The sequence below is a fragment of the Budorcas taxicolor genome, chromosome 5, assembly GCF_023091745.1.
Source record: "Budorcas taxicolor isolate Tak-1 chromosome 5, Takin1.1, whole genome shotgun sequence".
NCBI lineage: Eukaryota > Metazoa > Chordata > Mammalia > Artiodactyla > Bovidae > Budorcas > Budorcas taxicolor.
Window position 1 is genome coordinate 47157856 of NC_068914.1, and position 18434 is coordinate 47176289.

The 18434-nt window shown below is 39.5% G+C and overlaps 1 protein-coding gene across 1 annotated transcript in view; it reads left to right on the plus strand.

The window, feature by feature from the left end:
* The window catches only part of TRHDE (thyrotropin releasing hormone degrading enzyme), a 457777-nt gene that overhangs the window by 136575 nt on the left and 302768 nt on the right, over nt 1–18434 (plus strand). Inside the window, exon 3 of the mRNA XM_052640844.1 lies at nt 14961–15087. Within this exon, the coding sequence (XP_052496804.1) occupies nt 14961–15087 (127 nt within the window). The remainder of the gene's footprint in view (nt 1–14960; nt 15088–18434) is intronic.

Below are 18434 nucleotides of genomic sequence, written 5' to 3' on the forward strand. Positions count from 1 at the left end.
TCCATTTTCATTTCTGATTTTGTTGATTTGATTCTTCTCTATTTCTTGATGAGTCTGGCTAAGGGTTTGTCAATTTTGTTTATCTTCTCAAAGAACCAGCTTTTAGTTTTATTAATCTTTACTATTGTTTCTTTTATTTCTTTTTCCTTCATTTCTGCTTGGATCTTTATGATTTCTTTCCTTCTTCTAATATTTTAAAGAAATTCTTTTTCCGGTTGCTTTACGTGTAAAGTTAGGTTGTATTAGATGTTTATCTTGTTTCTTGAGGTAGGATTGTGTTGCTATAAACTTTCCTCTTAGAACTGCTTTTGCTGTATCCCTTAGGTTTTGAGTTGTTGTATTTTCATTGTCGTTTGTTTCATTTATTTATTTATTTATTTTTTAAAAATTTAAATTCTTTAATTCTTACATGCATTCCCAAACATGAACCCCCCTCCCACCTCCCTCCCCATAACATCTCTCTGGGTCATCCCCATGCACCAGCCCCAAGCATGCTGTACCCTGCGTCAGACATAGACTTGCGATTCGATTCTTACATGATAGTATACATGATAGAATGCCATTCTCCCAAATCATCCCACCCTCTCCCTCTCCCTCTGAGTCCAAAAGTCCATTATACACATCTGTGTCTTTTTTGCTGTCTTGCATACAGGGTCGTCATTGCCATCTTTCTAAATTCCATATATATGTGTTAGTATACTGTATTGGTGTTTTTCTTTCTAGCTTACTTCACTCTGTATAATCGGCTCCAGTTTCATCCATCTCATCAGAACTGATTCAAATGAATTCTTTTTAATGGCTGAGTAATACTCCATTGTGTATATGTACCACAGCTTTCTTATCCATTCATCTGCTGATGGACATCTAGGTTGTTTCCATGTCCTGGCTATTATAAACAGTGCTGTGATGAACATTGGGGTACATGTGGCTCTTTCAATTCTGGTTTCCTCGGTGTGTATGCCCAGCAGTGGGATTGCTGGGTCATAAGGTAGTTCTATTTGCAATTTTTTAAGGAATCTCCACACTGTTCTCCATAGTGGCTGTACTAGTTTGCATTCCCACCAACAGTGTAGGAGGGTTCCCTTTTCTGCACACCCTCTCCAGCATTTATTGCTTGCAGATTTTTGGATCACAGCCATTCTGACTGGTGTGAAGTGGTACCTCATTGCGGTTTTGATTTGCATTTCTCTAATAATGAGTGATGTTGAGCATCTTTTCATGTGTTTGTTAGCCATCCATATGTCTTCTTTGGAGAAATGTCTATTTAGTTCTTTGGCCCATTTTTTGATTGGGTCGTTTATTTTTCTGGAATTGAGCTGCATATGTTGCTTGTATATTTTTGAGATTAGTTGTTTGTCAGATGCTTCATTTGCTATTATTTTCTCCCATTCAGAAGGCTGTCTTTTCACCTTGCTTATATTTTCCTTTGTTGTGCAGAAGCTTTTAATTCTAATTAGATCCCATTTGTTTATTTTTGCTTTTATTTCCAGAATTCTGGGAGGTGGGTCATAGAGGATCCTGCTGTGATCCATGTCAGAGAGTGTTTTGCCTATGTTTTCCTCTAGGAGTTTTATAGTTTCTGGTCTTACATTTAGATCTTTAATCCATTTTGAGTTTATTTTTGTGTGCGGTGTTAGAAAGTGATCTAGTTTCATTCTTTTACAAGTGGTTGACCAGTTTTCCCAGCACCACTTGTTAAAGAGATTGTCTTTACTCCATTGTATATTCTTGCCTCCTTTGTCAAAGATAAGGTGTCCATATGTGTGTGGATTTATCTCTGGGCTTTCTATTTTGTTCCATTGATCTATATGTCTGTCTTTGTGCCAGTACCATACTGTTTTGATGACTGTGGCTTTGTAGTAGAGCCTGAAGTCAGGCAAGTTGATTCCTCCAGTTCCATTCTTCTTTCTCAAGATTGCTTTGGCAATTCGAGGTTTTTTGTATTTCCATACAAACCTTGAAATTATTTGTTCTAGTTCTGTGAAAAATATGGCTGGTAGCTTGATAGGGATTGCATTGAATTTGTAAATTGCTTTGGGTAGTGTACTCATTTTCACTATATTGATTCTTCTGATCCATGAACATGGTATATTTCTCCATCTATTAGTGTCCTCTTTGATTTCTTTCATCAGTGTTTTATAGTTTTCTATATATAGGTCTTTAGTTTCTTTAGGTAGATATATTCCTAAGTATTTTATTCTTTTCGTTGCAATGGTGAATGGAATTGTTTCCTTAATTTCTTTTTGTACTTTCTCATTATTAGTGTATAGGAATGCAAGGGATTTCTGTGTGTTGATTTTATATCCTGCAACTTTACTATATTCATTGATGAGCTCTAGTAATTTTCTGGTGGAGTCTTTAGGATTTTCTATGTAGAGGATCATGTCATCTGCAAACAGTGAAAGTTTTATTTCTTCTTTTCCAATTTGGATTCCTTTTATTTCTTTTTCTGCTCTGATTGCTGTGTCCAAAACTTCCAGAACTATGTTGAATAGTAGCAGTGAAAGTGGGCACCCTTGTCTTGTTCCTGACTTTAGGGGAAATGCTTTCAATTTTTCACCATTGAGGATAATGTTTGCTGTGGGTTTGTGATGTATAGCTTTTATTATGTTGAGGCATGTTCCTTCTATTCCTGCTTTCTGGAGAGTTTTTTTCATAAATGGATGTTGAATTTTGTCAAAGGCCTTCTCTGCATCTATTGAGATAATCATATGATTTTTATTTTTCAATTTGTTAATGTGGTGAATTACATTGATTGATTTGCGGATATTGAAGAATCCTTGCATCCCTGGGATAAAGCCCACTTGGTCATGGTGTATGATCTTTTTAATGTGTTGTTGGATTCTGATTGCTAGAATTTTGTTGAGGATTTTTGCATCTATCTTCATCAGTGATATTGGCCTGTAGTTTTCTTTTTTTGTGACATCTTTGTCAGGTTTTGGTATTAGGGTGATGGTGGCCTCATAGAATGAGTTTGGAAGTTTACCTTCCTCTGCAATTTTCTGGAAGAGTTTGAGTAGGATAGGTGTTAGCTCTTCTCGAAATTTTTGGTAGAATTCAGCTGTGAAGCCATCTGGACCTGGGCTTTTGTTTGCTGAAAGATTTCTGATTACAGTTTCAATTTCCAAGCTTGTGATGGGTCTGTTAAAATTTTCTATTTCTTCCTGGTTCAGTTTTGGAAAATTGTACTTTTCTAAGAATTTGTCCATTTCTTCCATGTTCTCCATTTTATTGGCATACAACTGCTGATAGTATTCTCTTATGATCCTTTGTATTTCTGTGTTGTCTGTTGTGATCTCTCCATTTTCATTTCTAATTTTATTGATTTGATTTTTCTCTCTTTGCTTCTTGATGAGTCTGGCTAATGGTTTGTCAATTTTATTTATCCTTTCAAAGAACCAGCTTTTGGCTTTGTTGATTTTTGCTATGGTCTCTTTTGTTTCTTTTGCATTTATTTCTGCCCTAATTATTAAGATTTCTTTCCTTCTGCTAACTCTGGGGTTCTCCAGTTCTTCCTTTTCTAGTTGCTTTAGTTGTAGAGTTAGGTTATTTATTTGACTTTTTTGTTGTTCCTTGAGGTATGCCTGTATTGCTATGAACTTTCCTCTTAGCACTGCTTTTATAGTGTCCCACAGGTTTTGGGTTGTTGTGTTTTCATTTTCATTAGTTTCTATGCATATTTTGATTTCTTTTTTGATTTCTTCTGTGATTTGTTGGTTCTTCAGAAGTGTGTTGTTAAACCTCCATATGTTGGAATTTTTAATAGTTTTTCTCCTGTAATTGAGACTTAATCTTAATGCATTATGGTCAGAATAGATGCTTGGAATGATTTTGATTTTTTGAATTTATCAAGTTTAGATTTATGGCCCAGGATGTGATCTATCCTGGAGAAAGTTCCATGAGCACTTGAAAAAAAGGTGAAATTCATTGTTTTGGGGTGAAATGTCCTATAGATATCAATTAGGTCTAACTGATCTAATGTATCATTTAAAGTTTGTATTTCTTTGTTAATTTTCTGTTTAGTTGATCTGTCCATAGGTGTGAGTGGGGTATTAAAGTCTCCCACTATTATTGTGTTATTGTTGATTTCCCCTTTCATACTTGTTAGCATTTGTCTTACATATTGCGGTGCTCCTATATTGGGTGCATATATATTTATAATTGTTATATCTTCTTCTTGGATTGATCCTTTGATCATTATGTAGTGGCCTTCTTTGTCTCTTTTCACAGTCTTTGTTTTAAAGTCTATTTTATCGGATATGAGTATTGCCACTCCTGCTTTCTTTTGGTCTCTATTTGCGTGGTATATCTTTTTCCAGCCCTTCACTTTCAGTCTGTATGTGTCCCTTGTTTTGAGGTGGGTCTCTTGTAAGCAGCATATAGAGGGGTCTTGTTTTTGTATCCATTTGGCCAGTCTTTGCCTTTTGGTTGGGGCGTTCAACCCATTTACGTTTAAGGTAATTATTGATAAGTATGATCCCGTTACCATTTACTTTATTGTTTTGGGTTCGGGTTTATACACCCTTTTTGTATTTCCTGTCTAGAGAATATCCTTTAGAATTTGTTGGAGAGCTGGCTTGGTGGTGCTGAATTCTCTCAGCTTTTGCTTGTCTGTAAAGCTTTTGATTTCTCCTCCTTATTTGAATGAGATCCTTGCTGGGTACAGTAATCTGGGCTGTAGGTTATTGTCTTTCATCACTTTAAGTATGTCTTGCCATTCCCTCCTGGCCTGAAGAGTTTCTATTGAAAGATCAGCTGGTATCCTTATGGGAATCCCCTTGTGTGTTATTTGTTGTTTTTGCCTTGCTGCTTTTAATATTTGTTCTTTGTGTTTGATGTTTGTTAATTTGATTAATATGTGTCTTGGGGTGTTTCGCCTTGGGTTTGTCCTATTTGGAACTCTCTGTGTTTCTTGGACTTGGGTGATTATTTCCTTCCCCATTTTAGGGAAGTTTTCAACTATTATCTCCTCAAGGATTTTCTCATGATCTTTCTTTCTGTCTTCTTCTTCTGGGACTCCTATAATTCGAATGTTGGAGCGTTTCATATTGTACTGGAGGTCTCTGAGATTGTCCTCATTTCTTTTAATTCGTTTTTCTTGTTTCCTCTCTGATTCATTTATTTCTACCATTCTATCTTCTATTTCACTAATCCTATCTTCTGCCTCTGTTATTCTACTATTTGTTGCCTCCAGAGTGTTTCTGATCTCATTTATTGCGTTATTCATTATATTTTGACTCTTTTTTATTTCTTCTAGGTCCTTGTTAAACCTTTCTTGCATCTTCTCAATCCTTGTCTCTAGGCCATTTATCTGTGATTCCATTTTGATTTCAAGATTTTGGATCATTTTCACTATCAATATTCGGAATTCCTTCTCAGGTAGATTCGCTACTTCTTCCTCTTTCGTTTGCTTTGGTGGGCAACTCTCCTGTTCCTTTACCTGCTGAGTATTCCTGTCTCTTCATCTTGGTTATATTGCTGCGTTTGGGGTGGCCTTTTTATATTCTGGTAGTTTGTGGAGTTCTCTTTATTATGGAGCTTCCTCACTGTGGGTGGGGTTCTATCAGTGGCTTGTCAAGGTTTCCTGGTTAGGGAGGCTTGTGTTGGAGTTCTGGTGGGTGGAGCTGGGTTTCTTCTCTCTGGAGTGCAGTGGAGTGACCAGTAATGGGTTATGAGACATCAAAGATTTTGGAATAATTTTGAGCTGCCTGTATATTGAAGCTCAGGGGAGTGTTCCTGTGTTGCTGGAGAATTTGCGTGGTATGTCTTGTTTTGGAACTTGTTGGCCTTTGGGTGGAGCTTGGTTTCGGTGTAGGTATGAAGGCATTTGATGAGCTCCTATTGCTTAATGTTCCCTGAATTCAAGAGTTCTCTAATGTTTTCAGGCTTTGAATTTAAGCCTCCTGCTTCTGGTTTTCAGTTTTATTTTTACAGTAGCCTCTAGACTTCTCCATCTATACAGTACCGATGATAAAACATCTAGGTTAAAGATGAAAAGTTTCTCCACATTGAGGGACACTCAGAGAGGTTCACTGAGTTACAAGGAGAAGAGAAGATGGAGGGGGTAGTTAGAGGTAACTGGAATGAGATGCGGTGAGATCAAAAGAGGAGAGAGCAAGCTAGCCAGTAGTCACTTCCTTATGTGCTCTCTATAGTCTGGACCGCTCAGAGGTATTTACGGAGTTATATGGGGAAGAGGAGAGGGAGGAAGTAGACAGAGGTGACCAGGAGGATAAGAGAGAGGAATGAGAAGGAGAGAGACAAATCCTGCCAGTAACCAGTTCCTTAGGTGTTCTCCACCGTCTGGAACACACAGAGATTCACAGAGTTAGATAGAGAAGAGATGGGGGAGAAAAGAGACAGAGGCCACCTGGTGGAGAAAAAGGAGAGTCCAAAGGAGGAGAGAGTGGTCAAGCCAGTAATCTCGCTCTCAGGTAAACTTGGGTAGTGAAGTTTGGGTTTTTAAATGTACAAAATTGACAACAAAAACCTAAGAGCAAAGATTAAAAATCTAGAGTAGAGGTTGGATTTTCAAAAATATTAAAGAAAAGAAGCAGAAGGAAAAAGGAAGAAAGAAACAAAAACACAAGAATTATTAAAACAAACAAACAAACAAGCAAACAAACAAACAAACAAAACCCCACCTACAACCCTCCAAAGACTATATATGGTGTTTGCCTTATAAAAAAAAAGGTCTTTTTTTAAAAAATAGTAATAGTAGGTTATAGAAATAAAAATTAGAGGAGAAATAGAAGACTTAACAATTAAAAAAAGTTAGAAAAAAAAAAGAAAAAAAAAAGGAATGATTTTAAAAATAGTAAAATATATCTGGCCCTTCTCTGATGTTGTAGGCCATGTGGGATCACTTCCAAGGTGGTTCCCTCTGTTTTACTTCTTCCGTTTGCTGGTTTTTTAGGCTCACTAGTTCAGTCACGCTGTGGGGAGGGGGGATGCTGCAAACAAATAGCACTGTCGTGTGCACACAGTGTCTCAGCTCCGCTTGACCTGTCCCTTCTCGCGGCGCACAAACCGCTCCGGCTCTAGGATGCTCAGCCGGGAACCGTCTGGGGCCGGCCCTAGGCTGCGTGCACTTCCCCGGTCCAAGCCGCTCAGGTTCGGCGCTCAGGCAGCCCTCAGAGGCACAGATTTGGCTGGGACTGCACTTTGTGCCCTTCCCAGGTCTGAGTAGCTCAGGAGTTTGGTGAGCGCGATCGCCGCGACTTGTCACCTTTTCTGCCGCTGCTGCTCAGCTTTTTGGGTGGATCGCTGGTGCCCCCCGTGAGGCAGATGGTGACTGTCCAGCACCCCCAGAAGTCTTCGCAAAGAAGCCTGCTTGCAGTTAGGTAAGTAAAGTCTCTCCGGGTCTGCAATTGCCCCTTTCCAGCCCTTACGGCTCTGGCTGCCTGTCCCCGGCGCGGGATGGTCTGCAGCCGGCTTATTCCGTTCCGTCCTTTGTTCTGTGCTCGGTCCTGGCGGTGTCTTATGTTCGAGCTTTTCGTGTGGTAGCTATCCCACAGTCTGGTTTGCTAGCCCAAGTTAGATCGTTCTGGTTGCGCGTGGGGCGATCCTGCCCGATTCTTACAAAGCACTGCAGCCCGCGCATCCCTGCCCTGCCCCCACTTCCCAGTGGCGGATGCAGGCGTCTGTGCTGCTTTTCTGCTGGGGGAGTTACTGTTGGGCTTGTAATCTGTTGGTTTTAATTATTTATTTATTTTCCCCTTCCTGTTACGTTGCCCTCTGTGTTTCCAAGGCTCGCCACAGACTCGGCAGGGAGAGTGTTTCCTGGTGTTTGGAAACCTCTCTTCTTAAAATTCCCTTCCCGGGACGGGCTTCCCTTCCCAGGACGGAGCTCCCTCCCCACCTCCTTTGTCTCCTTTTTCGTCTTATATTTTTCCCTACCTGTTTTTGAAGACAATGGTCTGCTTTTCTGGTTGCCTGATGTCCTCTGCCAGCCTACAGAAGTTGTTTTGTGGAGTTTGCTCAGCGCTGAAATGTTCTTTTGAGGAATTTGTGAGGGAGAAAGTGGTCTTCCCGTCCTATTCCTCTGCCATCTTTACAGTTCCCCATTGTCGTTTGTTTCTAGAAATTTTTTGATTTCCCTTTTGATTTCTTCAGTAACTTCTTGGTTATTTAGAAACGTGTTGTTTAATCTCCATGTGTTTGTGTTTCTTACAGTTTTTTCCTTGTTACTGATATCTAGTCTCATAGCATTGTGGTCAGAGAACATGCTTGATACAATTTCAATTTTCTTCAATTTACTGGACCACTGATTTGTGGCCCAAAATGTGGTCTATGCTGGAGAATGTTCCATGTGCACTTGAGAAGAAGATGTATTCTTCTGCATTTGGATGGAGTGTCTTGAAGATATCAATGAGCTCCATCTCATCTAATGTGTCATTTAAAACTTGTGTTTCCTTTTTAATTTTCTGTTTTGATATCTGTCCATTGGTATGAGTGAGGTGTTAAAGTCTCACTATTCTTGTGTTACTATCAATTTCTCCTTTTATGTCTGTTAGTGTCTGTCTTGGATATTGAGGTGCTCCTATGTTGGGTGCATAGATATTTACAATTGTTATGTCTTCCTCTTGGATTGATCCCTTGATCATTATGTAGTATCCTTCTTCATCTCTTGTAATATTCTTTATTTTAAGGTCCATTTTGTCTGATATGAGGATTGCTACTCCAGCTTTATTTTGCTTCCCATTTGCATGGAATATATTTTTCCATCCTCTCACTTTCAGTCTATATGTATGTGTCTTGAGGTCTGAGGTGGGCTTCTTGTAGACAGCATATATATGGGTCTTGTTTTTGTATCCATTCAGCCAGTCTGTGTCTTTTGGTTGGAGCATTAATCCATTTACATTTATAGTAATTATTGATATATATGATTATTTTTGATATATATATCATTATTATCATATATATATTATTATTGATATATATATTCCATTTATATATGTTATATATATATGTTGTATATATATATATGTTCCATATATATCTATTTCCATTTTCTAATTGTTTGGAGTTGATTTTGTAGATCTTTTTTCTTCTGTTGTATTTCTTGACTATATAAGTCCATTTAACAGTTGTTGTAAAGCTGGTTTAGTGGTAGTGAATTCTCTTAACTTTTGCTTGCCTGAACAGCTTTTTATTTCTCCATCACTTTTGAATGAGATCCTTGCTGGGTACAGTAATCTTGGTTGTAGATTTTTCCGTTTCAGTACTTTAAATATATCCTGCCATTCCCTTCTGGCCTGCAGAGTTTCTGCTGAAAGATCAGCTGTTAAATGTATTGAGTTTCCCTTGTATGTTCAGTTCAGTTCAGTTCAATCACTCAGTCATGTCCGACTCTTTGTGACCCCATGAATCGCAGCACACCAGGCCACCCTGTCCATCACCGTCTCCCGGAGTTCACTCAGACTCACGTCCATCGAGTCTGTGATGCCATGCAGCCATCTCATCCTCTGTCGTCCCCTTCTCTTCCTGCCCCCAATCCCTCCCAGCATCAGAGTCTTTTCCAATGAGTCAACTCTTCGCATGAGGTGGCCAAAGTACTCGAGTTTCAGCTTTAGCATCAGTCCTTCCAAAGAAATGTTACTTGGTGCTTCTTCCTTGCTGCTTTTAATATTCTTCCTTTGTGTTTAGTCTTTGTTAGTTTGATTAATATGTGTATTGGTGAGTTTCTCCTTGGGTTTATCCTGTATGGGACTCTTTGTGCCTCTTGGACTTGGTGGACTACTTCCTTTTCCATGTTGGGGAAATTTTCAACTATAGTGTCTTCAAAAATTTTCTCATACCTTTTCTTTTTCTCTTCTTCTTCTGGGAACCCTATAATTCGAATGTTGGTGTGTTTGATATAGTCCCAGAGGTCTCTGAGACCATCCTCAGCTCTTTTCATTCTTTTTACTTTATTCTGCTCTTCAGAAGTTATTTCCACCATTTGATCTTCCAGCTCACTGATTCAGTCTTCTGCTTCAGATATTCTGCTATTGATTCTTTCTAGAGTATTTTTAATTTCAGCAATTATGTTGTTTGTCTCTGTATGCTTCTTCTTTAATTTTCTGGGTTTTTGTGAATTGATTCTTGCATTTTCTCCATTTTGTTTTCAGGGTTTTTGATCATCTTTGCTATCATTTTTCTGAATTCTTTTTCAGGTAATTTTCCTATTTCCTCATCATTTGCTTGGACTTCTGTGTTTCTAGCTTATTCCTTCATTTGTATGGTATTTCTCTGCTTTATTTAAGTTATTGTGTTTGAGGTCTCCTTTCCCCAGGCTTCGAGGAAAGTTGAATTCTTTCCTTGAAGAAGGTTGAATTCTTTCTTCCTTTTGGTTTCTGCTCTCCTAAGGCTGGTCCAGTGGTTTGTGTGAGCTTCTTGTAGGGTGAGATTTGTGCTGATACTTTGCTTGTTTGTTTGTTTTTCCTCTGATGGGCAAGGCTGAGTGTGGTGGTACTCCTGTCTGCTGATGATTGGGGTTGTATTTTTGTTTTGTTTGTTGTTTAGATGAGGCGTCCTGCACAGGGTGCTACTAGTGGTTGAGTTATGCCAGGTCTTGTGTTCAGGTGGTTTCCTTTGTGTGAGTTCTCTCTATCTGATATTCCTATGGTTAGTTCTCTGGTAGTCTAGGGTGTTGGAGTCAGTGCTCCCAATCCAGAAGCTCAGGGTTTGATCTCTCTCAGTGTGCAGTCAGCTTTGTGCTTCCCTCCCTCCTTCTCTTCAGCCGCCGGGACTGCAGCTGAAAACTTAATTCTGATTATGTCATTCTGTAGCTTAAAATCCTTGACTCTGCCTATGCCTATAGCAGTAAATTAATCATCTACAATTTGGTTTAAAAGTACTTCTTTAATTTGAAGTTTTTCTTTACTTATCAGTATGCTTCTCTTCACTTGTCTAATTTTGTCTCTCTTGAGTCATCATTGAGTGTGAAAGAGGGCAAACAAGGATGGTTTTGAGGTATTGAATTTGGGCAGCTGGATGGAAACACTTCTGGAGGGTTAGGTGTCTGTGTGTGTGTGTGTGTGTGTGTGTGTGTGTGTGTGTGCGCGCATCCATGTGTATGAGAGAGAGAGAAAAAAAAAGAGAGAACGATTGGGAGTTTGGATTTTAGACATGTTAAGTTTGAGATGCTTGTTCAGTATACAAATGGAAATGTCCAGTGGGCAGTTGGAAGTCTGGAATCATGGGGTAGGTCTTCATCATCTCTATAGTATTTATAACCATGAGACTTGCTGCTATCTCCAAGGGACTAACTGGAGGCCGAGAAATGAGGTCTATGGTTTGAAATCCAAGATCTTCCAATATTAAGAAGTGAGAGGAATGAGGGAGAGGATGAGGATGAATCAGCTGAGAGACTGTGAAGGAGTGATCAGTCAGATGGAAGGAAAGTAAGATTGAAGTTAAGTGAAGCAAGCCTTTGAAAGAGGGGCGAGGATCCACTGTGTCAAATGCTGCTGCTAAGCTAAGCACGTCGAAGACTGGGAGCTGATGGATTTGGCATCCTGGGGCCAGTAGTGACGTTGATGAGAGCAGGTTTGGTGGAGCAGTGGGAATAAAAGCCTTGTGGTGGCAAATGCAAGAGAGACTAGAAACAGGGAGTATAAATGGGCAACCACCCTGACTGTGACTTAGTCACTCAGTTGTGTCCGACTCTTGTGAGCCCATGGACTGTAGCCTGCCAGGCTCCTCTGTCCATGGGATTTTCCAGGCAAGAATACTGGAGTGGGTTGCCATTCCCTTCTCCAGAGGAACCTCCCCAGAGTCCAGGAGATACCTATTATCTCAGGCTAAGTGATGCTTTTCATTTTGAAAATGTTCTAATTGTATGTGAATTCTAACTATATAAAAGGAAAGTAAGGAAAAATGTTAATTCTAACTATATAGAAGTAAAGTAAGTTATGTTAATTCTAACTATATAGAAAACTCTTTCAAGGACTTGATGGAAACCATAGCTGGAGGAACTATAGTCAAGAAAGATTTTTTTTTTAAACATAGGAAATGATACAGAGTATTTGCTGATGAAAAGGATCCAGTGTGGGAGCCTAAACTGGTGATACAGGACACGAAGGGGAGAATTTTGAGAACAATGTCTTTGAAAAGGCAGGAAGGATAGACTATGGTTTGGCCTTGGACAGGAGCTCAGTCCTTTGCAATGGGTTCTATTAAATTACAGGAGGTCAGGTTGTAATGGGAGGGAAGGCAAAATGCAGTTAAATTTCTCACATTGTGTTTTGCCATTGATTAGTTTGGTTCTCCACATTGTGAGCCTCTTAAGAGAAGTAAGAGTAAATGCTTTGTTTACTTTGTGGCAGAAATTTTTATTGTTATATTTCTACTCTCTAGTTCAATGCCTGGCACACAGCAGATATGCGATCAATGTTTAAATAAACAAATGAAGACACTGTACTAAAGATGGGTATGCTTCTCACTTAAATTGGATCATTTCCATCAAATCTTGACAACTAGATTAATTTAATTGTGCATCTCTTGTCTGGGCCTATAGATAGCTTGACTGACTGGTAGAGTTGACTGATAGGAATGGCCATGTTTCTACTAAAATCAATTATGTTTCTTAGGAGTAAAATTAATGACCTTTTGCTGCATTATTTTGCAATGGTCCTGGTTATGGTTTGCATATGAATTTACTATTTACTTCACCTTGAACCTTCTGAAAACTATCTATTCTCCTCAGTATCCACTTGGCACTTAGAGTTTACCATTCATTGGGCATGTATCCTTACCTGTTACTTTAGTTAATTTACATATGAATAGGAAGGTCTTTGAGAATGGGAATTCCACCTTTATTGCTTTTTGTTCTCAGTAATGCTTTAAACCGTCTCTAATTATAGAACCTGTCTTTTTCATCACTAAGTTAAAAAGGCTTAGTCCAGGCCCAGGTGCAAAACAGGTGCCAAATAAATATTGAGGGAACGAACGCAGGCATGACCGATTCTCGTCTGTGGTGTGTGCTGTCATGCACAGGCCAGGCCTCCTTTCCGTCTGGGGTGCTTATCCCCCAGCTCTCGCTGTTCTGCTTCTAACAGCTCACATCTGAAGTCTTCTCCCAAGGACTATCCTTGAGCCACTGGAACTATGTCATCCAGATGTTCCGAAAGCAAACTCCCGGAATTTAATGCTTTCCCCTTGGGAACCAGCATCCAATGACTGAGGAGCAGGAATATGGGACTCTGTTGCTTCAAGGCAGCACAAACTTGCCAGTGCAATTTACAAGCCAGGACTCCCTGTAGGGTTAGGCCGAGGCCAGGACTTCACTTGAAATTGCACCCTTGCTTGGCTTTGTATGCTTTCTTATATTGCTTCCCTTGCTCCCTTGTAGGTTTGCCCTTGAGGACACTTCCTTAATAAATCACCTGCACACTCATGTTTTCCTTAGGACCTGCTTTTGGGGAATTCAAGGCCTTTCATGTTTATAAGCAGTTGATGTCAAGGGTAGCAGATCACGACCTCTGTCTCTCTGAGTGTCAGGTTCTGCTGTTGCAGATGGTGTCTCCTGATAGTTTGTGGTTTCATCCTCCTGTCAACCAAAACTGCAGGTGACTGCAAACAACATTTGATATTTCATTTGACTGTCAGGTGAGAAGGCATTTCACAATTTCAGTAAATAATAGTCATTGAATTTGGTGAGTATATTGTTGAATTATAGATCTTTCTAGCAAAGTCAGAATGTATTTTTCTTGACATTTTGCTCTTTTTGATTGCACACATCTCTGTCCTCTTTCCTGAAGCAAGAATAATAAAGAGTTAATTGTAAAATCAATTTTTATATGATTGAGTACAGCTTTCTTTTGTCTTCCTGTTGTATATAAATATCCATTTCCACATACAGAGTCATCTATTTACGTTTTTAGTGATTTGCAAAGATCTTTTTATCTGTAAAATGGGATTGGAAGTAATGTGTTTTAGGACTGAAAAGTACTTTAGCAACCAGCTGGTGGCCAATGCCTTCATTTTAAAAGGAGAACTTTTGAGACTGGAAGAGGTTAAGTTATTTGTTCAATATCACACAGCTTAGTTAGCAGCAGAGTAGGAATAAAACCCAACTCCTGGGCTGCAGGGCTCTCCACTGCTCCACAAAGCACATATTTCTTATTCATAGAATTGATATGAGGATTAGGGACCACATCTGTGAAAAATAGATTTAGCCTTTGGAAAGAAAGATGCTGGATAGCTTTATGAAAGCTTTAAGAAAACTAATCTCATTTTAACCTTTTCTGTACAGTTGTTAGTTTTGTTCAGTTTTATGTTATTTGCCTCAGGCTCCTTTTGGCCAAGGACTAGATAATACGCAATGCTTGATTTGAAAATCAATATTAAGTATCTGGATTGTGTTAGAAATATGAATTATATCAGCTGGTTTTGAAATCTGGGAGCTGTTGCCTTCCTCAAGACAGCCTTCCAGAATGGCAATCATTTGTGTACATGAGGAGTTTTCTATTCCTGCTTTGCCTATTGAGAATAAGGACAGTTGGATAGTTGGTTCCAAAGAAAAGTAGAAGCATAAATTAGTTTTTTGTTCAGCCTGGTAATACTTCCAAAGCTTGTTGCAGTAAATCTTTAACAAACCATGAATTTTCTCTCCTGCCGAGTCACCACATCCTGCCTGCTTTCAGCATAGTCAGGGAACCATTATACTAATCCACCATACCTTCCTATCTCTAGCAAGCACATGTAAGTGATAACTTTGAATATTTATTTTGATGCAAGGTGTATAAATCTTCTCTGTGTCAACTTGTAAAGCTGGGAAATTGTGACTTGCTCAACGTGGTTACTTCAATTGTTTAAGTTTGGTTCTTTCAGTCCCAGCGTGCTTTGATATATGAACAAGAATGCTGCTTAATTTTTGTAGTATTTGAAGTGATTTGTGTAGATTCATACATACAGGGAAGATAAAATTTGAGTATCAAAAGGCTAAAGTAACTTTTATATATATTTTAAATTAGGTACGCTTGTATGCAAGACCCGATGCTATCAGAAGAGGATCCGGGGACTATGCGCTCCATATAGCAAAGAGATTAATAGAATTTTATGAAGACTACTTTAACGTGCCCTATTCCTTGCCAAAACTAGGTAAGAATTTTCTTGGTTATTGTGTTGGAAGGACTCCTTGAAAGTGGAATTTCTTATTCGTGCATGTATCTGAAACATTCCAAGGGTTTTATTTTTAGAGAAGATGAGAACAGAAAATAGTTTCTTCTGAAGAGGTAAAATAAAATTTAGTGTTTCTCATGGGAATTAAGAAAGGCATTATGGAACTTTAAGCTTCCAAAAGATAACCCAAATAGCTAATTTGTTGAATAAGTACTATGGAAGGATGCTTGCCAACATCTCATTTAATCCTTGTAAGTGCTCTGAGGGTAGGTACTGTTAGAATACTTTCCACATAAGGGAATTGAGACTTGGGAGTCTCAATTCACTCAGACAGCCAATAGAAAAGGAGTTGGGATTTCAAGCTAGGTCTTGATGATTCCCAGAACTATTCAGTGTTTTACACTAAGAAGGCACTCGTTGATTGGTTTCTGTTTCCTAATTCTCAGATGTCGGACTTGAATTTACTGGTTATCCCTTAGATTATTTTTATTCAGTGAGTCATATTTTGAGTCCACAGTTATAGTAAGTAGAATAAAAGCAAGAGATGAGGAAAATTGCAATGATGGAGATTGTATTCACGTGTCTTTCTTTTACAAAGAGAGTAAGTTCAATAATTATTTGTTATATGAATAAATGAATGAATTTTGTTGTCCTAATTTGAATGAAACTGCTGCTTTTGCAGGGGGTGAACTATGATGTTCCAGGAAGTTAGAAAGGGTGTAGTATATATATATATTATATAATTTCAGTTCAGTTCTGTTCAGTTGCTCAGTCATATCTGACTCTTTGCGACTCGATGAATTGCAGCATGCCAGGGCTCCCTGTCCGTCATATATATATCTCCTATATCCATTAGAAATGCTGAAGTGATTTTTGCTTCTCAGAAAACCTGTTTTGAAATATTACATCGTCACAGTTTGTTGTTCCTCAACCCTTCTTCCCCATCCATTATCCTTCTCAGGAACATTGTTAATCAACATCTACATACGGGTTATCACTTACTGACAAAAATAAAGTACTTACCTGATCAAAAGTATTAACATTTGAACCACAAGTTCTTCTCTCTCTCTGGAGATGGGCCTATTTCACTAAAGTAACTGCCTGCTGTGTAGTGGTCTTACCATCAGTGATTCAGAAAATAGAATAATTGATGTTGTTGTCAATGAGTGCAGCATACAGTGTTAATGAATGATGGTACAAAATTCTGAGGTCTTTTGAAACATGTAACCTTACAATCCCTAAGCTTTTCTTTCAAATTTCTAAACAAATTTTTATTTCAAATAAGATCTGTGTTTTGTTTTGCTCTGCCTTCTTTATTCCCCCCTCAATATCAACTTCCCTGTCAGGATCTGTTGTACTGAAATCTCCCTGGTGGGCACCCAAGGCAGAAAGGAAGAGCTGACCCCATTTGCATGGGGCTACACTGTTCTTCTCCTCCAGGTAAAGCAGTCTGGGGACGTCCCAGCCTGACCCTGATGTAAAATTCACCAGTGCTTGTGCTGCACATTCAGCAAGAGAGATAGAATGTGGATCTTTGTCCTCTTCAGACCGGTAATCAGTAGAGGAGCTCAGTTTATAACTTCGGGGGATTCCCTGTAACTGGCTGCTTGCAGCAGGAAGCATTCTGTTCCTCTATTTCACTCACAATTGAACTATGTGGGCTTTCATCCATAGAAAAGAGCTGTGTTCACTGTTACTATTACTTGGTAAGTTACCTTATGGCATATATAATTGAATGATTTGACTTACCCCAGCACACTCCTTTTTATGTATCTAGCGGAATTTCCACAGCCCCTGCAGTTTGTACATTTTCTCTTAAAGCTCTACTTTTTAAGTATACCTGTGGATATTTAGAGCTACATATTAATAGATTTGTAATAGATATGCTTTCCAAATACTCCCTACATAAAAATTCTGAAGCACAGAAGCATTTGGACAAATCCTTACTTTTTATCTCCCCTGGAGAAGGAAATGACAGCCCATTCTAGTCCTCTTCTCTGGAGAATTCCATGGGCAAAGGAGCCTGGCAGGCTACAGTCCATAGCGTCATACAGAGTCAGACAGGACTAAAGCCACCAAGCAGCAGCAGCAGCAGCAGCGTAGCATATCAAATGAAGATAAGTGCCAATTAAAATAAAGCAAGGGCTTCCCTGGCAGTCCAGTGGTTGGGAGTCCACTTTGCAAGGCAGGGGATATGGGTTTGATCCCTGGTCTAGGGTGATCCCACATGCTACGGGGCGACTAAGCCATGTGCCACAACTACTGAGCCTGCACTCCAGCGCCCTCTAGCCACGGCTACTGAGATGAGAAGCAGAAGTTCCGTGCCCTGGAGCTGGTGCTCCACAGCAAGGGACGCCACCGCAGTGAGAAGCCCGTGCACGCATCTGGGGAGTAGATCCCGCTCACCACGACTAGAGAAAGCCTGCACACGGCAACGAAGACCCAGCCCAGCCAAAAGTAGACAAATAAAAAATAGAGATAGAGTGTAGGGGTAGGAAGTGTGGGGAGCAGATGGGGCATGGAGAAAAGTCTGAAGTTTTTAAACGGGGGGATATTGAAAGCTTTATTGGGAAGCTGACTTTGGAGCAGAGAACTTAAGGGAGTAAAGGGGTAAGCCAAGGGGATATCATGGAGCAAGGACTCTAGCCAGAAGGGACACAGTGCCCAGATTTTGAGATGGGGACTTTCATGCATTTGAGGAATGGCAAAGTATAACTGGAGGAGAGTGATTTAATGGGTTGAGAAATAGCAGATGAGGTCAAGGAGTGATGAGTGGGTGACAAACGTAGGGCCAGCAGGCTGTGGTAAGGATTTTAGTTTAGTGTTTTTTTTTTTTTTTTAATAAGATGGAGATTTATTGTTCAGTTTTGAGCAGAAGTATTACATTATCTGGTTTCTGTTATAAAAGTGTATTCAACTAGGTTGAATACACTGTAGGGCAATGGTCCTCCACCGAGGGTGATTCTCTCCCTCAGAGGCACTTGGTAACATCTGAAGACGTTTTTGTTTCTCATAACTCAAGAGGGACTGCTGGAGTACTACTGGCATTTAGTGGGTAGAGACTAGAGGTGCTGTTAAATGTCCCACAGTGCGCATGACAGTCTCCCACAACCAAGAGCTACTAATGATGGCTGAGATGGAAAGACCTGTTGTAGGGAGAAAGGACAGAGATATGAAAACCAGCTAAGAGGCTATGGCAAAATGTAGGCACAGTTTGATAGTTGCTTGGACTGGGATCTTAAGAGTGAGATAGTCAGAAGTGGTCCAATTCTAGGCATATCTTGGAAGGAGAGACAGCAATGAGCCAGATGTGAGATCTGAGGGAA